General features: G+C 43.1%; 1 protein-coding gene across 3 annotated transcripts; it reads right to left on the bottom strand.

Annotated features, from left to right (window-relative positions):
* Window positions 1-1,787: 1,787 nt before the first annotated feature.
* Window positions 1,788-24,635, bottom strand: LOC112227649 (organic solute transporter subunit alpha). 3 transcript variants are annotated; one of them, XR_006080284.1, is made up of 9 exons: window positions 24,036-24,635; window positions 10,649-10,800; window positions 9,723-9,796; window positions 9,245-9,406; window positions 8,447-8,558; window positions 8,112-8,298; window positions 7,623-7,728; window positions 7,317-7,469; window positions 1,788-3,298 (listed from the first exon to the last, which is right to left on the bottom strand). XR_006080284.1 is itself a non-coding variant. In XM_024392447.2 (9 exons), exons 1-8 carry the CDS (start codon window positions 24,103-24,105, stop codon window positions 7,318-7,320), a joined length of 975 nt encoding a protein of 324 aa, XP_024248215.1. In that variant the 5' UTR covers window positions 24,106-24,628; the 3' UTR covers window positions 1,788-3,298; window position 7,317. The 3 variants fall into 3 exon arrangements, 2 of the variants coding, with proteins under 2 accessions (XP_024248215.1, XP_042164584.1); XM_024392447.2 differs by having other exon boundaries at window positions 8,112-8,258; window positions 24,036-24,628; XM_042308650.1 differs by lacking the exon at window positions 1,788-3,298 and having other exon boundaries at window positions 6,860-7,469; window positions 24,036-24,634.
* Window positions 24,636-26,449: the final 1,814 nt, after the last annotated feature.

Below are 26,449 nucleotides of genomic sequence, written 5' to 3'. Positions count from 1 at the left end.
AAGCTAACCGCTACTGCACCATGTATGCATCCACAAGTTAGTTTGTTTTGTGGTAACATACATACGCATTATCTTTCTCTACGGGGAGAATGTCATTAATGCCAAGTGCTCAGTCATCTCCTTACATCAGAGATACAGTAGGATACATGAGAAATCTATTTCGATTTATTTAAAAAATGTTTAAAATAATTAAATTCGACATTTCAATGTTTCCATTGCATTTACAACTCTACCGATAGTTTTGTCACAAAAACTGTCAAATAAATAAATAAATAAATAAATAAATATATATATATATATGCTCTGTAGCCAACAGCTTGCAGATACAGTGCAGGTAGGCTAATCTACATATTGGATAAGAGCGAGAATTTGTCAAACGGCAGTCAAGCATCAATGATCATGTCACCAGAATTACACCCTCGATATTTATTGGAAAGGATCATCAAGATCGCATCAAGATCACAGTGCACTTTCACCACCCTGTGAAGTTCATCGTAACTTATTTCAACTGTAGCCTAATAAACTACATGGTTTTCCGAGTCGTAGTGGGAGGACCACACAACAAGTTCTTCGACATGATGGTAATATCAATATTTGTGCATAAAGCTGTTTCCCTCACCATTTCTTGCATAAAAAAAGATCCCATCATGTCGAACGAAGTAATTATCCATCGGCATTTATAAAATTGTGACAAAACTCTCTGTCACAGCTGTTGTGTTCATAAATGTTTTATATGGTATGACTTTATTCACAAACTGTGGATGGAAACGTGGTTACTGGCTGACACGACGAGAAACACTGCTGATGCACAGCTTTTTACCATACTTAACTTTCCTTACAAAAAAATGGCAATTATTTCACTCATATTGTAATTAATTACAGATCATATTTCATATAAATCTTGAAACACTGGACAGTTACTTTAAATACAAGGCTGGGTCAGTGTGCCGCCGTTAGCGATAGTTAGCGATAGCCGTCATTAGAATTGGTCATGTACCGTTAGCATGGCCGTATCAGGGTGTGGAAGCAGCAGGGAATGGACTTGGACTGAAACTAACCACCAGGGCATGTGTTCTACGTCTCCCTCTTGTCAGGTCTTTACAATCCTTAATGTGATGACATGCTATTTTTCCAAATCGATTACCTAACGTTTAATTGATTACGTGATTGAATTTAATCATGCAACAATTAACTCATTAATAACAAGGGGCACCACAGAGAAGTTTATTTAAGGAGTTCCGTCTTCCGAATGAACTCTTAGAGCGACTCGGAATGGTTCCTGATCTCTTACATTTCAGTCATTAATTATTATTATTTACCTTCTATCAGTCTCATCTGAATGTCGTAAAATTATTGGTTATGTCAAGCCCTGACCGTAGATTGCTTTGTATGTTTCTATTTTAGTTTGGTCAGGGTGTGATGTGGGTGGGTATTCTATGTTGTATGTCTAGGTGTTGTGTTTCTATGTTTCGGCCTGGTATAGTTCCCAATCAGAGGCAGCTGGTTATCGTTGTCTCTGATGGAGAACCATACTTAGGTAGCCTGTTTTCCCACTCTTGTTTGTGGGTGGTTGTTTTCTGTTTAGTGTATGTCACCTTGCAGAACTGTTTCGTTTCTTCCATTCACTTCGTTATTTTGTTTTGTGTGTTCAGTTAATAAATTAACATGGACACTTACCACGCTGCACATTGGTCCCATATTTCATACTTGTCGTCAGACGATGCAGAGATCCGTTACAGGTTATCTGCACGAACCCTAGTTTCCATAATGAGTCAGAAATATACAACTTGGCTTAATTATTTATTTACTAACAAAATAAATCACAGAAATACATAAACAAACAGATATTGATAACTAACAATGATAGAAAAGTCCCTAGCGGACTAAGCCAATATGGCGGCTTGGTAGACAAAAAGGAGAATAGTTGCAATTTATATATTTACACCCATATGTCGTTGTCTTCTTCACTGTTGGAATCCTTGATAGTCCTTTAGGGTTCATCAGGGTCTCTGGTTAACTTTCCCAGAAGTCACAATGTCTTTCATGGATGTACGTGGTAAAATTGGATACTTCAGAGTACCATTCGGAAGTGTTCTCATAGATGCGTCAACGGTTGTTGGTATTCTTGTTCTAGATTTACGTCATTTCTAGCTGCAGACTAGTAATTCTACGTCTAAGATTTGCTCTTATTCTGTAGTGATCGATAGTCTCAGAGTTGAACCATTTCCAGACGTGTAGCCAATGCTCCGCGTGGTATGGTCTTGTCCTTTGGTAGAGTTGTAGTGCCAACTATTTCAACATGTTGCGTCAGCTGCATGTTTTCTAGTCTTCGAAATTCAACCATTTGCAACCTTAGCTTAGTTTGCGTGGTCTGCTGTGAATTTCATCAGGATTTTATACATTTCAGTAGAAAGGGGCGGTTCCATGATGCCGACGGAATGTCGATGCTCATGTGGGTGTGGCCACTGACTAGCTGATTTTCATATGAAAATTCATACTCTCATTTAGGTTAACAACACATTGCATCTTTTCACAAATAGTTTCATATTTAATCACGTTTCACAATATTTAGATGTAAACCTGACAGCTGAGAAATGTACACTTTAAGAGATACCTTTGTGTTTCTTATCCTTCGTGAGATCACCAAAAGAAACACACTCATCTTAACTGTGTCCACAGACCATTCCCAAAAGTGTCAATATTGCTTAATTATCCCGTTTTGGGGATTTAGGAGTTTGGCCAAGTCTATGTTCAATACTGCATGGCAGTTTCTACCAGGTCTTTATGATCCTCCCCCCAGGGCACGTCAGACACTCTCTTTCTGATAATAGAATAAAAATGCATCCGTTTGTTCTGGATTCTTTCAGTAACATAAATAACATAGTTAATACATAATAAATCTATTTAGTTTATTCCCGTTGTTCTTGAAATGACTTAAAGTGTTCTTATACCCGAGTGGCGCAGTGGACAAAGGCACTGCATCGCAGTGTTGCGGTATGACCGGGAGTCCCATAGGGCGGCGCACAATTGGCCCAACGTCGTCCAGGTTAGGGGAGGGTTTGGCCAACGTGGGGCTTTACTTGGCTCATCGCGCTCTAGCGACCCCCTGTGGCGGGCCGGGCGCCTGCAGGCTGACCTCGGTCATCAGTTGCACAGTGTTTTCTGACACATTGGTGCAGCTGGCTTCCAGAAAAAGCAAGCAGATGTTAAGAAGCACGGCTTGGCAGGCCATGTTTCTGAGGACGCATGACTCGACCTTCGCCTCTCCCGAGCCCGTTGGGGAGTTGCAGCTACGAAACTAGATCGTAAATCACAAAATTGGGAAGAAAGAGGGTAAATATTGCAACAAAAATTGAAATAAAATGTTCTTATAATGTTCATATAGTTTAATTTACTGCAAAACTCTCTTTTCTGTAACTTGCTGTCAGAGCATGCCACTGTAACCATGACAATCGTACCAATCGTTAACTATGACAACGGCCCAAACTGATGCCAGCTGTGCCCAATCAAAACTGTGTCCCCAAAGGGAGGAAGAGAAAAGCATCTTTATTCCTTTTCTCCGTTGGGTCTGAAACCAAACCATCAGCCTCCGTCTCAGCCTGATGCTTTGTAGGGGAAAGGAACACTAGTTCTATTCCGTGGGACTGAACAAACAGACTGGAGCTGGACACTAATTTGGACGCTTATAAGAAATGCCGCTACGTCCTCCGACAAACCATCAAACAGGCAAAGCGTCAATACAGGACTAGGATGGAGTCCTACTAGACTGGCCCTGACGCTCGTCGGATGTGGCAGGGTTTGCAAACTAATACAGACTACAAAGGGAAACACAGCCACGAGCTGCTTTGAGGCAAGCAACTCTGAAACATGCATGAGAGCACCAACTGTTCTGGATGACTGTGTGATCACACTTGTCGAATCCGATGTGAGCAAGACCTTCAAACAGGTCAAACAGGTCACAAAGCCACTCGGCCAGACGGATTACCATGACGTGTACTCAAAGCATACACAGACCGACTGGCAAGTGTCTGACATTTACAACCTTTCCCTGACCTAGTCTGTAATACCTACATGTTTCAAGCAGACCACCATAGTTGCTATGCTCAAGAAAGGGAAGGTAACCTGCCTAAATGATTACCTCCCCGTAGCACTTAAGTCGGTAGCCATGAAGTGCTATGAAAGGCTCACAACCCCATTATCCCGGGAACCCTAGACCCACTCCAATTCGCATACCGCCCCAACAGATGACGCAATCTCAATCGCACTCCACACTGCCCTTTCCCACCTGGACAAAAGGAACACCTATGTGAGAATGCTATTCATTGACTACAGCTCAGCATTCAACACCATAGAGCTCACAAAGCTCATCACTAAGCTAAGGACCCTGGGATTAAACATCTCCCCTGCAACTGGATCCTGGACTTCGACAGGTCGCCCCCAGGTGGTAAGGGTAGGCAACAACATCCTCCACGCTGATCCTCCAAACGGGGGCCCCTCAGGGGTGCGTGCTCAGTCCCCTCCTGTACTCCCTGTACGGCCAGGCACGACTCCAACACCATCATTAAGTTTTCTGACAACAGTGGTAGGCCTGATCCCCGACAACAACGAGACAGTCTATAGGGGACGTCAGAGACGTGGCCGTGTGGTGCCAGGACACCAACCTCTCCCTGAACATGATCAAGACAAAAGGAGATGATTGTGGACTACAGGAAAAGGAGGACTGAGCACCTCCCATTCTCATTGACGGGGCTGTAGTAGAGCAGGTTGAGTTTTTCAAGTTCCTTAGTATCCACATCACCAACAAACTAACATGGTCCAAGCCCCCCAAGACAGTTGTGAAGAGGGCAGGACAAAACCTATTCCCAATCAGGAGACTGAAAAGATTTGGCATGGGTCCTCAAATCCTCAAAAGGTTCTACAGATGCACCAGAGAGCATCCTTCCTGTTTGGCCCTGTCTGTGGGTGTCCTCGGATGGGGCCACAGTGTCTCCTGACCCCTCCTGTCTCAGCCTCCAGTATTTATGCTGCAGTAGTTTGTGTCGGGGGGCTAGGGTCAGTTTGTTATATCTGGAGTACTTCTCCTGTCCTATTCGGTGTCCTGTGTGAATCTAAGTGTGCGTTCTCTAATTCTCTCCTCTCTTTCTTTCTCTCTCTCTCTCTCTCGGAGGACCTGAGCCCTAGGACCATGCCCCAGGACTACCTGACATGATGACTCCTTGCTGTCCCCAGTCCATCTGACCGTGCTGCTGCTCCAGTTTCAACTGTTCTGCCTTATTAGTATACGACCATGCTGGTCATTTATGAACATTTGAACATCTTGGCCATGTTCTGTTATAATCTCCACCCGGCACAGCCAGAAGAGGACTGGCCACCCCACATAGCCTGGTTCCTCTCTAGGTTTCTTCCTAGGTTTTGGCCTTTCTAGGGAGTTTTTCCTAGCCACCGTGCTTCTACACCTGCATTGCTTGCTGTTTGGGGTTTTAGGCTGGGTTTCTGTACAGCACTTTGAGATATCAGCTGATGTACAAAGGGCTATATAAATACATTTGATTTGATTTAGTTGCATCACTGCCTGGCATGGAAACTGCTCGGGCCTCTGACCACAAGGCACTACAGAGGGTAGTGCGTACGGCCCAGTACATCACTGGGGCCAAGCTTCCTGCCATCCAGGACCTCTATACCAGGCCGTGTCAGAGGAAAGCCCTAAAAATTGTCAAAGACTCTAGCCACCCAAGTAATAGACTGTTCTCTCTGCTACCGCACAGCAAGCGGTACCGGAGCACCAAGTCTAGGTCCAAGAGGCTTCTAAACAGCTTCTACCCCATAAGACTCTAGAACATCTAATTAAGTGGCTACCTAGACTATTTGCATTGCCCACCCCTCTTTTAAGCTGCTGCTACTCCGTTTATTATCTATGCATAGTCACTTTAATTACGACTAACCAGTGCCCCCGGACACTGACTCGGTACCAGTACCCCCTGTATATAGCCTCGCTATTGTTATTTTACTGCTGCTATTTAATTATTTGTTACTTTTCGTTGTTATTTGTCTTAAAACTGCATTGTTGGTTAAGGGCTTGTAAGTAAGCATTTCACTGTAAGGTACCTGTATTCGGTGCATGTGACAAATATAATTAGATTTGTAAGGGCTATTTGACCAAGAAGGAGTGACGGAGTGCTGCATCAGATGACCTGGCCTCCAGAATCATCTCAACCCAATTGATATGGTTTGGGATGAGTTGAACCGCAGAGTGAAGGAAAAGCAGCAACAAGTGCTCAGCATATGGGGGAACTCCTTCAACACTGTTGGAAAAGCATTCCAGGTGAAGCTGGTTGAAAGAATGCTAAGCATGTGCAAAGCTGTCATCAAGGCAAACGGTGGCTACTTTGAAGGATCTCAAATACAACATTATTTGTCTGACACTGTTCACTACATGATTCCATGAGTTATTTCATGGTTTTGGTGTCTTCACTATTATTTTACAATGTAGAACATAGTAATGAATTAGTGGGTGTGTCCAAACTTTTGACTGGTACTGTTTGTTTACCAGGACTTCTAATCTAAACCGGTATCTGGTTTGTTGTGATAACTCAGATTCCCACAAGATACAGATCTGAAGGGGATGAAAGGATAACGAGCTGTGGTGATCTGACCTTGGTAATGTTGGCATAACCTTACCCAAATGTTGTGAATGTAGGCTACTGCTTGCTCAGTGTCACTCTGTCAATCATGCCACTGCAACAAATACAGGTTTCTCCTCTACAACAAATACAGGTTTCTCCTCTACAACTACAGTCTGCCTACCATAACCCAGACCTGTGTGTGGGTGTGCATGCCAACTGAAAAACAAACGACGAAATACAACTCCTCAATTTAAAACGTAAGAAAAAGAGTAGACATTATAAATTGATCATTATGATACAAGTACAAAGTTCACAATGGCAAAACATATAACTTGTGATAAAAATCAATTTCTGAAATCATTTGTATATTACAGTTACACAACAACACTATCACATCCAAGCATACTGACTGAGAGATGAAGAACTCTGATCCATCTTAACCACTTCGCTCACCAAGGAAAGTACTGAACTGATTTCTTATTGGACAATTCAGTGTAACAGAACACAACAAGCTCAGGTCATCCATTGTGTTCTGTCAGTTTAGTCCATATACACATATGAGAATATATCAGTACTCTCCAACGGATCCTGATCCCACATAATTCTCCCTTAAACGTATGCGCACGCACACACACACACACACACACACACACACACACACACACACACACACACAGTTTCTCTCTTCCTCACGCTATGCCAGAGTTCTCTCGACTGATAGACCAATCTTAGTGTGGTCGTCATCATGCTCGTCGTCAGGGAGTGGCTCGTACTGGCGACGATACAACAGGCGGGTTACCAAGGTGATGATGAACATCTCCAGGATTAACAACTGTTGACTCATCACTACAGAGAGAGAAGGAGGGAGTGGGAGAGAAAGATGGGGGACAGAGAGAGAGAGAGAGAGGTCACTTAGGGTATCTTCTGGCCTGTGAGGATAGTGTGTATGTTTAGTAAGGGATATAGTGATGGATGGAGATGAGGAGGTGAGAGACTCACAGTATCCCCTGGCCTGAGAGGAGTATGGCGGGGTGCAGGCGATAGTTCCCATCATAGCAAGGATGTTGATGATGGCAGACTGGAGCTGACTCAGCACTAGCACCAGCTACACAGACACAGCATCATGGGTAAAACATGGAAAACACTGTGCTCAGCATGAGTAAACATGTTCTCATTTGCTTTTTCAGGGTATTAACTGACCTCTGATTGGTTGAGGGGGGCCTTACTGTATACCAGAGTTCTCCAACCCTGTTCCTGGAGAGCTGCCGTTCTGCAAGTTTTCACTCAAACCCAAGTTGTATCTAACCTGATTCAGCTAATTATTAGAATCAGGTGCACTAGATTAGGCCAGGAACAGGGTTGGAGTGAAAACCTGCAGGACGGTAGCTCTTCAGGAACAGGGTTGGAGAGCCGTGCTTTACGTCTTTCCTCTGATTGGCTCACTGACATAGCGTGTGCTTGTGTGTGTGTGTGTGTGTGTAATCTCACCTGGTACATGGCGTATTTGGGAATGATCTTGAGGCTGCGCAGCGTGGTCCTGAGATGCATGAACATGATGGCTACAGGCCACAGTGCTATGATGGTCAGGACCCCCACTCCCAGGGATATCCAGATGGACGCTCCTGTTACCGCGGTCTGAAACACATACGGCGTTGGGAGTGTGTGTAGATGGTCCCTGGTTCCAGCCCAGGTTATGGAGATGAGCGGGACAGAGTCAACACTGTTACGTCTGTGAGTGTGTGTGTGTGGGAGTTTTCATATGGGCGTGTGCGTTTTGGAAGAATATGGTTCTGTGTGTGTGTGTGTCGATGCCCCACACTCACATCTGTAACGTCGAAGTTGCCATTGGTCCAGAGGATGACTGACAGAATGGTGAAGACAACCTTCATCAGGGCGAACTGAAACGACCCCAACTTCAGCAGGAACAAACTCCGTCTGGAGAAAACCAGAGGAAAACATTCTATCAACGTATATTTAATACAGAGAATTATAATGGAGTGTAATAACACCATTTTTTTAACATATTAGCATGATGTTGTACATTGTCATGCCTCTTTACTGAGTCCTACAGGGTGCAATGACCAGCAAGGGGCATATTTGGGGTGATAATGTTTTCTGACATGGGTCCATAGAGACGAGGGTGAGTGGCCAGGGGTGCATTCAACCTGCCAGATGGTCGTATGGAGTAGACCAAAGCGCAGCGTGGTTAGAATACATTCTTCTTTATTGCAGGAAAAACACTTAAATAAAACGATAAGACGACCGTGACTGCTAATGAAACAATGTGCTAACGTGCAACATAACATAGACAATAACCCACGAAATACCCAAAGAATATGGCTGCCTAAATATGGTTCCCAATCAGAGACAACGATAAACACCTGCCTCTAATTGAGAGCCAATCTAGGCAACCATAGACCTACATAAACACCTAGATGGAAACAACCCCATAAATCTACAAAACCCCTAGACAGTACAAACACCCTAGATGAGACAAAAACACACATACCACCGTCGTCACACCCTGACCGTACAAAAATATATAAAAGAAAACAAAGAATACTCAGGTCAGAGCGTGACAACCAATACAGATAGTTTTACTACTAAACAGTGTGTGTTACCGTGTGATGTTGACATAGGGTAGACAGAGGCAGCAGCAGCAGCAACAGGGACCAGTACTGATCTTCAATTTGTTCCTCCCTGCTCGCCGTAGAAACGCCTCATCACCCCCCACCTCCTCGATCATTAACACCAGGAACTTAAACACTACGATCGCAAAGTAGCTGTGGAGACGAGCTCAAACATGTTACACACATCAAGAACACCAAGCAGTGAAGGAGGGAAGATAGACAGAGGGAGAGATGGGTTCGGAAAGATCTACACAGACTATTGTAATGGTGTCTTCAGTATCTCTGTATGTTTTTCTGACACGAGGTCTGTCTTCCTGCTCTCTAGAGGGTTTCCTGTCTGTCACAGGAGGAGTCTGAGATCAAGAGAACCCCAGATCCACTCAGACACAGGAAGAGATAGAAGGTGGAGGAGAGGAAAGGATGGGACAGGAGAGAGAGAGAGGAAAAGAGCGAGGGATGAGTAACATACCAGGCGGAGGTCATGTCAGTAAACATGGTGGCTCGGGGAATCCACATCCCCAGACAGGACATGGTGCCAATCACCTGACACACACAGCCGAGACATACAGCCTTAGTTTGGAAACTTTAACAATGCAGTCTTCCTAACCGTGCTACTGCCCTAGAATTTCCTAGTAAACTGATGGGATGAGTCATAACTAAACTTTTTTATTTTGTTCCTTGTGTTTCTACTGTAGATGGACGTCCCAGCAGGTACCAGATTAAAGGCTGCCTTCAGTGTGTTCTTACTACAGGTGTTTCTACTGTAGATGGACGTACCAGCAGGTACCAGATTAAAGGCTGCCTTCAGTGTGTTCTTACTACATGTGTTTCTACTGTAGATGGACGTACCAGCAGGTACCAGATTAAAGGCTGCCTTCAGTGTGTTCTTACTACATGTGTTTCTACTGTAGATGGACGTACCAGCAGGTACCAGATTAAAGGCTGCCTTCAGTGTGTTCTTACTACATGTGTTTCTACTGTAGATGGACGTACCAGCAGGTACCAGATTAAAGGCTGCCTTCAGTGTGTTCTTACATCATGTGTTTCTACTGTAGATGGACGTCCCAGCAGGTACCAGATTAAAGGCTGCCTTCAGTGTGTTCTTACATCATGTGTTTCTACTGTAGATGGACGTCCCAGCAGGTACCAGATTAAAGGCTGCCTTCAGTGTGTTCTTACATCATGTGTTTCTACTGTAGATGGACGTCCCAGCAGGTACCAGATTAAAGGCTGCCTTCAGTGTGTTCTTACTACAGGTGTTTCTACTGTAGATGGACGTACCAGCAGGTACCAGATTAAAGGCTGCCTTCAGTGTGTTCTTACTACATGTGTTTCTACTGTAGATGGACGTACCAGCAGGTACCAGATTAAAGGCTGCCTTCAGTGTGTTCTTACCGGCGCTGCCCCATTGACCCAGATGATGGCGCTCTTCTTGTTGGAGGGAACCTTCCGGTAGATGTACCAACACTCCTCTATGTAGACCAGCATGGACACCACTGCCATGAAGGTCAGCACTGAGTACAGGATGATACCAAAGATGTCCAACTCTAAAGGCAGACAGAGAGACAGAGGAGGTGTTTATGGGAAGACAATGACAAGTAGTGAACAGGAAATGAAAAACAGCACCATCCCCTCTGCCAAACACAGAGGAACGCACACATGTAAATGCATGCACACAATTAAGAATAAACTGACACATACACTTGTACACATGTCAAACAGCCATGTCAAACAAAAATGTTATTTGTCACATGGTTCATAAACAACCGGTTTAGACAAACAGTGAAATGCTTACTTGTGTGTCCTTTTCCAACAACGAAGAGTTAAGATTATATATATATAGTACTATTCAAAAGGTTGGACACATCTACTCATTAAATGGTTTTCCTTTGTTTTTATTATCTTGACATTGTAGAATAATAGTGAAGACATCAACACTATGAAATAACACATATGGAATCATGTAGTAACCAACAAAGTGTTCAACAAATCAAAATAGATTTTATTTTTGAAATTCATGAGTAGCCACCCTTTACCTTGACAGCTTTACACACTCTAGGCATTCTCTCAACCAGCTTCATAAAAGGTAGTCACCTGGGATGCATTTCAACTAACAGGTGTGCCTTGTTAAAAGTTGAATTTGTAGAATTTCTTTCCTTCTCAAAGCGTTTGAGCTTTCAGTTGTGTTGTGACAAGGTAGGGGTGGTATACAGAAGATATCCCTATTTGGTAAAAGACCAAGTCCAAGAACAGCTCAAATAAGTAGAGGAACAACAGTCCATCATTACATTAAGACATGAAGGTCAGTCAATACGGAACAATTCAAGAACTTTGAACGTTTCTTCAAGTTCAGTCGCAAAAACCATCAAGCGCTATGATGAAACTGGCTCTCATGAGGACCACCACAGGAAAGGAAGACCCAGAGTTACTTCTGCTGCAGAGGAGAAGTTCATTAGAGTTACCAGCCTCAGAAATCGGCAATTAACTGCACCTCAGATTGCAGCCCAAATAAATGCTTCACAGAGTTCAAATAACAGACACATCTCAGCATCAACTGTTCAGAGGAGACCGTGTGAATCAGGCCTTCATGGTCGAATTGCTGAAAAGAAACCACTACTAAAGGACACCAATAAGAAGAAGAGACTTGCTTGGGCCAAGAAACACAAGTAATGGACATTAGACCAGCGGAAATCTGTCCTTTGGTCTGATGAGTACAAATTAGAGATTTTTCATTCCAACCGCCATGTCTTTGTGAGACACCGAGTAGGTGAATGGATGATATCTGCATGTGTGGTTCCCACTGTGAAGCATGGAGGAGGAGGTGTGATGGTGTGGGGGTGCTTTTCTGGTAACATTCAAGGCCCACTTAACCAGCATGGCTACCACAGCATTCTGCAGCGACCCGCCATCCCATCTGGTTTGCACTTAGTGGGACGATCATTTGTTTTTCAACAGAACAATGACCCAACACACCTCCAGGCTGTGTGAGAGCTATTTGGCCAAGAAGGAGAGTGATGGAGTGCTGCATCAGATGACCTGGCCTCCACAATCACCCGACCTCAACCCAATTGAGATGGTTTGGGATGAGTTGGACTGCAGAGTGAAGGTTAAGCAGCCAACAAGTGCTCAGCATATGTGGGAACTTCACCTGGAAAATGATTCCAGGTGAAGCTGGTTGCGAGAATGCCAAGCATTCGCAAAGCTGTCATCAAGGCAAAGGGTGGCTACTTTGAAAAATCTTATATAAAATAAATGTTGATTTGTTTAACACTTTTTTGGTTACTACATGATGTGTTATTTCATAGTGTTGATGTTTTCATTATTATTCTACAATGTAGAACATAGTAAAAATAAAGAAAAACCCTTGAATGAGTATGTGTGTAAATAAATACGCAGTGAATAATGAATCACAAGTTTAAAAAATAACATGGGGAGGCAGGGTAGCCTAGTGGTTAGCGCATTGGACTAGTAACCGGAAGGTTGCAAGTTCAAACCCCTGAGCTGACAAGGTACAAATCTGTCATTCTGCCCCAGAACAAGGCAGTTAACCCACTGTTCCGAGGCCGTCATTGTAAATAAGAATTTGTTCTTAACCGACTTGCCTAGTAAAATAAAAGGTTCAAAAATATATATATAAAAAACACAGGGAGAACCAAGTCAATGTTCAGTTAATTAGGATCCCCTTTAGCTACTGCACACTTCCTGGGGTCCACACAAAGAATGTACATCACAAAGTACAGAATAGTAATATACAAGAACAACATAAGATATTACATTATAGACAATAAATACTATTTACACACTATTCATATATACATACTAATAATTCATTAAAAATGTATATATACAGTTAAATTAGATCTTTAAAAAAATAGGAGAGGAGCTGTGATAAAAAAAATAATCTTATATCCGTTTTTTAAAGCTAAGCTTGTTTTTTTGCCTGAGCCACCACTGGTGGCAGAGCTTTCCATGATGACATGGCTCAATACATAACTGAGCGACACATTAAATCTGTTTTTGGTACAGTGAAGAAATCCACAGTGGCGTGTCTGGTGAGGTATATCTGTTTGAAGTGTCTGCAAATATACTGAACAATATAAATCACAACATGTAACGTGTTGTTTCGTGAGTTGCAATAAAAGATCCCAGTTCCAGACACACAAAAATAGTTTTTTCTCAGATTATGTGCACAAATTTGCTTACATCCCTGTTAGTGAGCATTTATCCTTTGTCAAGATAATCCATCCACCTGACAGGTGTGGCATATCAAGAAGCTGATTAAACAGTATGATCATTATATATATATATATATATGTGGACCTTGTGCTTGGGACAATAAAAAGCCACTAGAATGTGCTACATAACGCCACAGATGTCTCAAGTCGAGGGAGTGTGCAATTGGCATGCTGACTGCAGGAATGTCCCCCAGAGCTATTGCAGAGAATTTAATCTTCATTTTTCTAGAAAATGTGGCAATACGTTCAACTGGCTTCACAACCACAGACCATGTGTAACCACGCCAGCCTAGGACCTACACATCTGGCTTCTTTACCTGCGGGATTGTCTGAGACCAGTCACCCGGACAACTGATGAAACTGTGGGTTTGCACAACCGAAGAATTTCTGCACAAACTATCAGAAACCATCTCAGGGAAGTTCATCTGTGTGCTCGTCATCCTCACCAGGGTCATGACCTGAATGCAGTTTGGTGTCGTAACCCACTTCAGTGGGAAAATGCTCACCTTCGATGACCACTGGCACGCTGGAGAAGTGTGCTCTTCACGGGATGAATCACGGTTTCAACTGTACCGGGAGATGGCAGATTGTGTTTATGGCATCCTGTGGGAGAGCGGTTTGCTGATGTCAACGTTGTGAACAGAGTGCCCCATGGTGGCGGTGAGGTTATGGTATGGGCAGGCATAAGCTAAGGACAACAAACACAATTGCATTTTATCGATGGCAATTTGAATGCAGCGAGATACTGGATCCTGCAGCCCATTGACGTGTCAATGCAGGTAGTCTGGGTAGCTATTTGATTAGCTATTTAGCTTTGGGCCTTTCTCTGACACCGCCTGGTATAGAGGTCCTGGATGGCAGGGAGCTCAGCCCCAGTGATGTACTGGGCTGTACACACTAGTCTCTGAAGCGCCTTGCGGTCCGATGCCAAGCAGTTGCTGTACCAAGCGGCGATACAGCCAGTCAAGATACTCTCAATGGTGCAGTTGTAGAACTTTGAGGATCTGAGGGCCCATGACAAATGGAGCCATAAGGACATGATTAGAAAAGAGAGAGAGAGAGGAGGGGAGGGAGATGAGACAAAGCCATAAGGACATGATTAGAAAAGAGAGAGAGAGAGATGAGACAAAGCCATAAGGACATGATTAGAAAAGAGAGAGAGAGAGAGAGAGAGGGAGAGATGAGACAAAGCCATAAGGACATGATTAGAGAGAGAGAGAGAGAGAGAGAGAGAGATGAGACAAAGCCATAAGGACATGATTAGAAGAGAGAGAGAGAGAGAGAGAGAGAGAGATGAGACAAAGCCATAAGGACATGATTAGAAGAGAGAGAGAGAGAGAGAGAGAGAGATGAGACAAAGCCATAAGGACATGATTAGAAGAGAGAGAGAGAGAGAGAGAGATGAGACAAAGCCATAAGGACATGATTAGAAGAGAGAGAGAGAGAGATGAGACAAAGCCATAAGGACATGATTAGAGAGAGAGAGAGAGAGATGAGACGAAGCCATAAGGACATGATTAGAAGAGAGAGAGAGAGAGATGAGACGAAGCCATAAGGACATGATTAGAAGAGAGAGAGAGAGAGGAGGGGAGGGAGATGAGACAAAGCCATAAGGACATGATTAGAAGAAGAGAGAGAGAGAGAGAGAGAGAGAGAGAGAGAGATGGGAGATGAGACAAAGCCATAAGGACATGATTAGAAAAGAGAGAGAGAGAGGTGGGAGATGAGACAAAGCCATAAGGACATGATTAGAGAGAGAGAGAGAAGGAGGGGAGGGAGATGAGACAAAGCCATAAGGACATGATTAGAAGAGAGAGAGAGAGAGAGATATGAGACAAAGCCATAAGGACATGATTAGAAAAGAAGAGAGAGAGAGAGAGAGGGAGGAGGGGAGGGAGATGAGACAAAGCCATAAGGACATGATTAGAAAAGAGAGAGAGAGAGAGAGAGATGAGACAAAGCCATAAGGACATGATTAGAAGAGAGAGAGAGAGAGCGAGATGAGACAAAGCCATAAGGACATGATTAGAAGAGAGAGAGAGAGAGAGAGATGAGACAAAGCCATAAGGACATGATTAGAAAGAGAGAGAGAGAGAGAGGAGGAGGGGAGGGAGATGAGACAAAGCCATAAGGACATGATTAGAAGAGAGAGAGAGAGAGAGAGAGAGATGAGACAAAGCCATAAGGACATGATTAGAAGAGAGAGAGAGAGAGAGAGAGAGAGATGAGACAAAGCCATAAGGACATGATTAGAAGAGAGAGAGAGAGAGAGAGAGAGAGATGAGACAAAGCCATAAGGACATGATTAGAAGAGAGAGAGAGAGAGAGAGAGGGAGGAGGGGAGGGAGATGAGACAAAGCCATAAGGACATGATTAGAAAAGAGAGAGAGAGAGAGAGAGAGAGAGATGAGACAAAGCCATAAGGACATGATTAGAAGAGAGAGAGAGAGAGAGAGAGAGAGAGAGAGAGATGAGACAAAGCCATAAGGACATGATTAGAAAGAGAGAGAGAGAGAGAGAGAGGAGGAGGGGAGGGAGATGAGACAAAGCCATAAGGACATGATTAGAGAGAGAGAGAGACATGAGAGAGAGAGAGAGAGATGAGACAAAGCCATAAGGACATGATTAGAAGAGAGAGAGAGAGAGAGAGAGAGAGAGAGATGAGACAAAGCCATAAGGACATGATTAGAAGAGAGAGAGAGAGAGAGAGAGAGAGAGAGAGATGAGACAAAGCCATAAGGACATGATTAGAGAGAGAGAGAGAGAGAGAGAGAGAGAGAGAGATGAGACAAAGCCATAAGGACATGATTAGAAGAGAGAGAGAGAGAGAGAGAGAGAGAGATGAGACAAAGCCATAAGGACATGATTAGAGAGAGAGAGAGAGAGAGAGAGAGAGAGAGATGAGACAAAGCCATAAGGACATGATTAGAAGAGAGAGAGAGAGAGAGAGAGAGAGAGATGAGACAAAGCCATAAGGACATGATTAGAAGAGAGAGAGAGAGAGAGAGAGAGAGAGGAGATGAGACAAAGCCATAAGGACATGATTAGAAAGAGAGAGAGAGAGAGAGAGAGAGATGAGACAAAGCCATAAGGACATGATTAGAAAGAGAGAGAGAGAGAGAGAGGAGGAGGGGAGGGAGATGAGACAAAGCCATAAGGACATGATTAGAAGAGAGAGAGAGAGAGAGAGAGAGGTGGGAGATGAGACAAAGCCATAAGGACATGATTAGAAAAGAGAGAGAGAGAGGTGGGAGATGAGACAAAGCCATAAGGACATGATTAGAAAAGAGAGAGAGAGAGAGAGAGAGAGGAGGGGAGGGAGATGAGACAAAGCCATAAGGACATGATTAGAAAGAGAGAGAGAGAGAGATGAGAGAGAGAGGAGATGAGACAAGCCATAAGGACATGATTAGAGAGAGAGAGAGAGAGAGATGAGACAAAGCCATAAGGACATGGAGAGGGAGATGAGACAAACCCATAAGGACATGATTAGAGAGAGAGAGAGAGAGAGAGAGAGAGAGAAGGGGAGGGAGATGAGACAAAGCCATAAGGACATGATTAGAAAAGAAGAGAGAGAGAGAGAGAGGAGGGGGAGGGAGATGAGACAAACCCATAAGGACATGATTGGAGAAGAGAGAGAGAGAGGGGAGGGAGAATAGACAAACCCATAAGGACATGATTAGAGAAGAGAGAGAGAGAGGAGGGGAGGGAGATGAGACAAACCCATAAGGACATGATTAGAGAAGAGAGAGGGATGGGGAGAGGATTGCGTTTCAGTCCACTCCAGCGAGTTACAGATGTGTTTTTAACACAGTGTCATGAAATTGTTGCTTCTTCAGATCAAGGATCTGCTTACTGCAACTTAGCCATTAGGGAGGAAAATGCACCCTCCTTTCCAACACACTATATCAACACCAAGACCGGATTCAGAACTCAGGTTATCCAGAGTGATGCAGAGCAGGGGTATGAAGTAGGACTGTTGACTGTTGACCATGCAGGCGGATCTGCAGTACACACATGTTATGCCTGCCTGCGATTGGTCAGACCAACAGTTATGTCGTCCAAACAGAGCATCTGTCACATCCTATTTAAACTGTTCCTACTGTAACCGTGGGGTGCTGTAGAGGGAAACTACTTTCGGATTTTAAGTAGGCCGACATACCGGGATACACACTATAGGCTGCATACCGGGATACACACTATAGGCTGCATACCGGGATACACACTATAGGCTGCATACCGGGATACACACTATAGGCTGCATACCGGGATACACACTATAGGCTGCATACCTGGGATACACACTATAGGCTGCATACCGGGATACACACTATAGGCTGCATACCGGGATACACACTATAGGCTGCATACACTATAGGCTGCATACCGGGATACACACTATAGGCCGACATACCGGGATATACACTATAGGCCGACATACCGGGATACACACTATAGGCTGCATACCGGGATACACACTATAGGCTGCATACCGGGATACACACTATAGGCCGACATACCGGGATACACACTATAGGCTGCATACCGGGATACACACTATAGGCTGCATACCGGGATACACACTATAGGCTACATACCAGTGTGTGGTCAGCCACAGGTAATATGGTGTGATGAAACCCTTAAAACCATAATTGTGGTTCAACCATCCTCAGACATCATCAAGCCTCTAAACATCAATAAATAATCGTATTGTGTGTGTGCAGTTTCATTGCAGACATTCCATTTCGAATCCCCGAGCTGACAAGGTAAAAATATGTGGTTCTGCCTTTGAGCAAGGCAGTTGACCCACTGTTCCCCGGGTGCCAAAGACGAGGATGTCGATTAAAGCAGCCCCCCCACACGTCTCTGATTCAAAGGGGAAGGGTTAAATGCGGAAGACACATTTCAGTCAGTTTCAAAGTTACTATTGGATAAAAGGGAGGATTAGATTATGTAATCTTTCCAATCTCAATAGGGACTGAATGTATTATGCAGCTAAATCTGTAACTATAACCAGGTTTCCCAGCTTGGTCTCAGACTAGACGTAACATAGTAAACGTAAATCCGGGACACTCAAATTAGTATTATTTTTTTTACCTTTACTTAACTAGGCAAGTCAGTTAAGAACAAATTCTTATTTTCAATGACGCCTAGGAACAGTGGGTTAACTGCCTTGTTCATGTATGACATTCCTGGGAGTGTGTAAATTTAAATGTTGTATTACCATATCATTTTTGTATGTTCTCTCTAGTTATGTACTTGAAAATGTATCAATTGACCATTTCGGAATATTTGGGCATACTTGATACAAAATATTGTCCAATACTGCCATGCTTCACTGGATCAATCTGAAACTTTGCACACACTGCCATCTAGTGGCCAAAACCTAAATGGCGCCTAAACTGCAATATTATGATGGCCTTTCTCTAGCATTTCAAAGATGATGAAAAACAAAACAAAATTGAAAATTCATGTTTTTTTTGTTTGTATTATCTTTTACCAGATGTAATGTGTTATATTCTCCTACATTAACTTCACATTTCCACAAAATTCAAAGTATTGCCTTTCACATGGTATCAAGAATATGCATATCCTTGCTTCAGGTCCTGAGCTACATGCAGTTAGATTAGGGTATGTCATTTTAGGCGAAAATTGAAAAAAAAAAAAGGTATGATCCTTAAGAGAGCTGTTTTCAGTCACAGATAGGGACTGGATTAGGTATGAGCAGTGCAGGAAGTACATATGCTCATAACCGCCATCGATAAAAGACAGTAAAGTGCAGCCGTCTTCATCGACCTGGCCAGGGCTTTCGACTGTCAATCACCGTATTCTCATCGGCAGAGTCAATAGCCTTGGTTTCTCTAATGACTGCCTCTCCTGGTTCACCAACTACTTTCCAGACAGAGTTCAGTGTGTCAAATCGGAGGACATGTTGTCCAGAACTCTGGCAGTCTCTATGGGTGTACCACAGGGTTCAATTCTCAGGCCGACTCTTTTCTCTGTATATATCAATGATGTCGCTCTTGCTGCTGGCGATTCCCTGATCCACCTCTATGCAGACAACACCATTCTGTATACTTCTGGCCCCTCTTTGGACACTGTGCTAACTAACCTCCAAAGCCATACAACTCTCCTTCTGTGGCCTCCAACTGCTCTTAAACCCCAGTACAAGCATGCTTTTCAACCGTTCGCTGCCCGCACCCTCCCGCACGACTAGCATCACCACCCTGGATGGTTCCGACCTAGAATATGTGGACAACTATAAATACCTAGGTGTCTGCCTAGACTGTAAACTCTCCTTCCAGACTCATATTAAACTAATCTCCAATCCAAAATCAAATCTAGAATCGGCTTTCTATTCCGCAACAAAGCCTCCTTCACTCACGCCGCCAAACTTATCCTCGTAAAACTGACTATTCTACCGATCCTCGACTTTGGCGTTGTCATCTACAAAATAGCTTCCAATACTCTACTCAGCAAACTGGATACAGTCTATCACAGTGCCATCCGTTTTGTTACAAAATCACCTTATACCACCCACCACTGCGACCTGTATGCTCTAGTCGGCTGGCCCTCGCTACATATTCGTCGCCAGACCCACTGGCTCCAGGTTATCTATAAATCTATGATAGTTAAAGTTCCGCTTTATCTCAGCTCACTGGTCACGATAACAACACCCACCTATAGCACACGTTCCAGCAGGTATATCTCACTGATCATCCCCAAAGCCAACAACTCACTTGGCCGCCTTTCCTTCCAGTTCTCTGCTGCCAGTGACAGGAACGAATTGCAAAAATCGCTGAAGCTGGAGACTTATTTCCCTCACCAACTTTAAACATCAGCTATCTGAGCAGCTAACCGATCGCTGCAGCTGTTCATAGTCCATCTGTAAATAGCCCACCCAATCTACCTACCTCATCCCCATACTGCTTTTATTTACTGTTTTTATGTACTTTTCTGCTCTTTTGCACACCAGTATCTCTACTTGCACATCATCATCTGCTCATTTATCACTCCAGTGTTAATCTGCTACATTGTAATTATTTACTCCTATGGCCTATTTATTGCCAACCTCCTCATGCCTTTTGCACACACTGTATATAGACTCTTTTTTTCTACTGTGTTATTGACTTGTTAATTGTTTACTCCATGTGTAACTCTGTGTTGTTGTATGTGTCGCACTGCTTTGCTTTATCTTGGCCAGGTCGCAGTTGTAAATGAGAAAAGTTGTTCTCAACTAGCCTACCTGGTCAAATAAAGGTGTTCTCAACTAGCCTACCTGGTCAAATAAAGGTGTTCTCAACTAGCCTACCTGGTCAAATAAAGGTGTTCTCAACTAGCCTACCTGGTCAAATAAAGGTGTTCTCAACTAGCCTACCTGGTCAAATAAAGGTGTTCTCAACTAGCCTACCTGGTCAAATAAAGGTGTTCTCAACTGGCCTACCTGGTTAAATAAAGGTGTTCTCAACTGGCCTACCAGGTTAAATAAAGGTGTTCTCAACTAGCCTACCTGGTTAAATAAAGGTGTTCTCAACTAGCCTACCTGGTTAAATAAAGGTGTTCTCAACTAGCCTACCTGGTTAAATAAAGGTGTTCTCAACTAGCCTACCTGGTTAAATAAAGGTGTTCTCAACTGGCCTACCTGGTTAAATAAAGGTGTTCTCAACTAGCCTACCTGGTCAAATAAAGGTGTTCTCAACTAGCCTACCTGGTCAAATAAAGGTGTTCTCAACTAGCCTACCTGGTTAAATAAAGGTGTTCTCAACTAGCCTACCTGGTTAAATAAAGGTGTTCTCAACTGGCCTACCTGGTTAAATAAAGGTGTTCTCAACTAGCCTACCTGGTCAAATAAAGGTGTTCTCAACTAGCCTACCTGGTCAAATAAAGGTGTTCTCAACTAGCCCACCTGGTTAAATAAAGGTGTTCTCAACTAGCCTACCTGGTTAAATAAAGGTGAACTAAAATAAATGTAAAATGTTGTGCTCCAATTTGACTGGGGATAGCTTTATTTGTGACCTATGTACAAAGTAGAATTGTGCCAGAGCAGAGCATGAGAGAGCTGCCACATCAATGTTACACTGAATTAATTAGTTAAGTTAAGTTATTAAATGTGCAATTTCAATGTTAATGTTATATTCCATTAAAATTGTATATTACAATTTAAAACAAAATTATTAATTAAAAACTATTGAAAACCTTTTGCCCCCGAATGTCATTTTGAAGACTGCTGGGATTTAGGGCTAACTGTAAAAGTACATTAGTAAAATATTTTTAAGTACTACTTTAAAAAAACTACTTTGTATCTGTATTTTACAATTTATATTTGACAACTTTAACTACACCACAATCCTAAAAGAAAATAATGTACTTTTTAATCCTTACATTTTCCCTGACACCCAAAAGTACTTGTTACATTTTGAATGCTTAGCAGGACAGGAAATTTGTCTAATTCACACACTTATCAAGAGAACATCCCTGGTCATCCCTACTGCCTCTGATCTGGAGGACTCACTAGACACAGAACATCCCTGGTCATCCCTACTGCCTCTGATCTGGAGGACTCACTAGACACAGAACATCCCTGGTCATCCCTACTGCCTCTGATCTGGAGGACTCACTAAACACAGAACATCCCTGGTCCTCCCTACTGCCTCTGATCTGGAGGACTCACTAGACACAGAACATCCCTGGTCCTCCCTACTGCCTCTGATTTGGTGGACTCACTAAACAGAGAACATCCCTGGTCATCCCTACTGCCTCTGATTTGGTGGACTCACTAAACAGAGAACATCCCTGGTCATCCCTACTGCCTCTGTTGTAAATTATGTCAGTGTTGAACTGTGACCCTAGCTATCCGTAAATTTATAAAACAAGAAAATCGTGTCGTCTCGTTTGCTTAATATAACACATGTTAAATTATTTACACTTTTACTTTTGATATTTAAATACATTTAAAACCAAATCATTTGACTTGTACTCAAGTAGTATTTAACTGGGTGACCTTCACATTTTGAGTCATTTTCTTTAAAAAAAAAGGTGTCTATACTTTTACTCAAGTATGAAAATTGGGTCGTTTTTTCCACGAATACAAAATGGATTGTATGGAAAAGGACCATCAAAGAAAGAACAAAGAGAATGATTGTGCAGGTGAGAAAAAGAAGGACTTTATATCAAATCTCCTCATACTGCAGATACTAAATGGGGACGTGTGCAACACCATTTCCCCCCGTAGTTTATTTAAATCGTTAAAATAAAGACAACTAGACTTGGCTTTTAGGTATTACTTACAAAATAAAAAACTGATTAAATGGATTTTAACACTTCTGTGAAACCTTATCCCATAATTTTACAGAGGTAATTGCCCCCTGGTACTTAAAAAAAACCATCTCTTTTCTAAAAAAAACAACATTTCATTAAATAACTAAAAAGTGTTAACTGTAGCCATTTATTTCCCTTCATAGCATGACCTTCATCCACATAACAATTTTTTTTTTTACTCCAAACATATTTTTTTTTGTGTGTAAGCAATTAGACATGGTTCTTAGTGGGGGCTAGTTATCCCCTAGTACCCTAGCCACAACAAGTCCATTTGATGGAAACATCTCAATTAGACATGGTTCTTAGTGGGGGCTAGTTATCCCCAAGTCCATTTGATGGAAACATCCTAGACATGGTTCACAGTTACAAGTCCATTTGATGGAAACATCTCAATTAGACATGGTTCTTAGTGGGGGGGCTAGTTATCCCATCTAGTACATGGTTCCTAGCCACAACAAGTCCATTTGATGGAAACATCTCAATTAGACATGGTTCTTAGTGGGGGCTAGTTATCCCCTAGTACCCTAGCCACAACAAGTCCATTTGATGGAAACATCTCAATTAGACATGGTTCTTAGTGGGGGCTAGTTATCCCCTAGTACCCTAGCCACAACAAGTCCATTTGATGGAAACATCTCAATTAGACATGGTTCTTAGTGGGGGCTAGTTATCCCCTAGTACCCTAGCCACAACAAGTCCATTTGATGGAAACATCTCAATTAGACATGGTTCTTAGTGGGGGCTAGTTATCCCCTAGTACCCTAGCCACAACAAGTCCATTTGATGGAAACATCTCAATTAGACATGGTTCTTAGTGGGGGCTAGTTATCCCCTAGTACCCTAGCCACAACAAGTCCATTTGATGGAAACATCTCAATTAGATGATAGCATTGTTTTCTTGCGGTTTCCAGAATATTCGCATGAAAATCTGTCATCAATTGGATGGAACTTAGCTAACGTTGCCTAGAATGTAACCAACCTAAAATGTAACTAACCTAGAATATAACTAACCTAGAATATAACCAACCTGAATGTGCGTTTAATAGCCCATGGACCTGATGGCAAATTGGCAATGCCTTTTCAATGTTTACAGGACAAGCGCATTCAAATCAGTCAGAAAAAAGTAGATTGGCAGATTGGAGAAACTAACGGCACTTGGCACCTAAAAAGTTATCGTTGGCTAGTTATGGAAAGCGGAGTTACGGGCCTAGACGAGCGGCTCAACTCACGGAGAAGGATGTCGATGGCCACGGGAGGTTTTTCACTGCAGCTTGGGTCGATGGTTCGGTTCCCGTCCATCCTTGGTCAGCTTGGTTAGAAGTTCTAGAGCAAGTAGAGAGGGCGACGGGGGACGAAAACAAAGAGCTATCTATCCCTCAACCACTCAGACGCATTCAGTTGGCAGCAGTCACTGGTGATAGGAAATGAATGAATAAATAAATTATGCGTAGAGTTTGGTGCATCCGCTACGGCTCCCCTCTGGAATGCGCAACTGCGGGCGAAATCAGAGAGGAATCACGGATTTCTAAACACTTGTTGAAATAGTTGGACCTGCCTTCTGCTCCGGCTGCACCGCACGGTCGCTTTCTTGGAACTCACGGGCTTGTCTCCACTCGTTGTAGGGCTAGGGACCCCTCCACGGGACCACTTGTGCAATCATGCCCAGCGCGCGGAGAATTACTCAAATGTTTGCCTACTAGTACATAACAAGCCTACCCACTCCTCTCTCTCTTTCGCTCTCTCTGCAGTGAAGAGCCATAGAAAATGATAGAGGCATTTGGTAGCCAAAAGGCTGTCTTTGCATGGGCAGCGTCATTAAGGGCTTCCATCATGTTTCCGCCATTCTAAAGTAGTCAACTGAGTTGTATTCGGAGCATGTTATTTGTCACATTTGATTTGATTCGATTCCTATGGGTTGTAGCGTCAATGGCGTTGCCCATGCTGTCACATATACTGTATATGTACCATTATAGCCTAAAGATGAATCCTTTACATGCTGTGTGCTACATGAGTAGGCTCACAGAAATAACTAGTCTAAATTCCATCAGAACAAAGTACACTTTTGATGGAAAAAAACGTATTTTAAAAAGACAATAACTAGGATGTGTGTTTGAGAGAGTTTATCACTGGCAGTTAAGAACAAAGTCTTATTTTACAATGCCTACCCCAGCCAAACCTTAACCCGGACAACGCTGGACCGCCTTATGGAACTCCTAATCGCAGACAGTTGTGATACAGTCTGGAATTGAACCAGTGTCTGAATTGACACCTCTAACACTGAGATGCAGTGCCTTAGACCGCTGCGCCACTCAGGAGCCATTACCATGAATTAAGTGGTTAACTGGGCTTGCCTAATTAAATAAACATTACAAATAATAATGGAGACACAATGTGGTGAAGGAGGGGTGAAAGAGAGGGAGTGGGAGGAGGGGGGCATTCCTGAGTAGGAGCCGGAGCCCAACATTATCCCTAGCGTCCCCCATCACATGCCGCTGGCTGCTATGGAGATGAGCACAGTGGTGTCATCATGTGAGGTATTTATAACTTGTTCCCCACTTCCTTAGAAAAGAGAATTTAATATACAGTGGGGCAAAAAGTAGAGAGGACGACGGGGGACGAAAACAGCAAAACAAGTCCTATATCGACATAACCTGAAAGGCTGCTCAGCAAGGAAAAAGCCACTGTTCCAAAACCGCCATAAAAAAATCCAGACTACGGTTTGCAACTGCACATGGGGAAAAATATTGTACTTTTTGGAGAAATTTCCTCTGGTCTGATGAAATACAAATAGAACTGTTTGGCCATAATGACCACTGTTAGGCTTGAGGCTTGCAAGACGAAGAACTCCATCCCAACCATGAAGCATAAGGGTGGTAGCATCATGTTGTGAGGGTGGTAGCATCATGTTGTGGGGGTGGTAGCATCATGTTGTGGGGGTGCTTTGCTGCAGCAGGGACTGGTGCACTTCACAAAATAGATGGCATCATGAGGGAGGAAAATTATGTGGATATATTGAAGCAACATCTCACGACATCAGTCAGGAAGTTAAAGCTTGGTCGCAAATGGGTCTTCCAAATGGACAATGACCCCAAGCATACTTCCAAAGTTGTGGAGAAATGGCTTAAGGACAGCAAAGTCAAGGTATTGGAGTGGCCATCACAAAGCCCTGACCTCAATCCCATAGAGAATTTGTTGGCAGAACTGAAAAATTGTGTGCGAGCAAGGAGGCCTACAAACATGACTCAGTTACACCAGATCGATCAGGTGGAATTGGCCAAAATTCACCCAACTTATTGTGGGAAGCTTCTGGAAGGCTACCCGAAACGTTTGACCCAAGTTAAACAATTCAAAGGCAATGCTACCAAATACTAATTGAGTGTATGTAAACTTCTGACCTACTGGGAATGTGATGAAAGAAATAAAAGCTGAAATAATTCTCTAATATTATTCTGACATTTCACTTTCTTAAAATAAAGTGGTGATCCTAACTGACCTAAAACAGGGAATTTGTACTTGGATTAAATGTCAGGAATGGTGAAAAACTGAGTTTAAATGTATTTGGCTAAGGTGTAGGTAAACTTTCTGACTTCAACTGTAATAGAGTAGAATAGAGTGAATGCAACTTTATTGGCCACCCAGGTAT

The sequence above is a fragment of the Oncorhynchus tshawytscha genome, linkage group LG29, assembly GCF_018296145.1.
Source record: "Oncorhynchus tshawytscha isolate Ot180627B linkage group LG29, Otsh_v2.0, whole genome shotgun sequence".
NCBI lineage: Eukaryota > Metazoa > Chordata > Actinopteri > Salmoniformes > Salmonidae > Oncorhynchus > Oncorhynchus tshawytscha.
This window is presented reverse-complemented; position numbering and strand designations above follow the sequence as displayed.

What these genes read in the sequence shown, in the direction of transcription:
- LOC112227649 (XM_024392447.2), bottom strand. Translation starts at nt 24,105, where the DNA reads ATGGACGGGAACCGAACCATCGACCCAAGCTGCAGTGAAAAACCTCCC. An exon ending in GGGTCAATGGGGCAGCGCCG is followed by an intron (nt 9,797 to 10,648) that starts GTAAGAACACAC and finishes TGTGTGTGTCAG; the next exon opens with GTGATTGGCACCATGTCCTG. An exon ending in CTCTCAGGCCAGGGGATACT is followed by an intron (nt 7,470 to 7,622) that starts GTGAGTCTCTCA and finishes CTCTCTCTGTAG; the next exon opens with TGATGAGTCAACAGTTGTTA.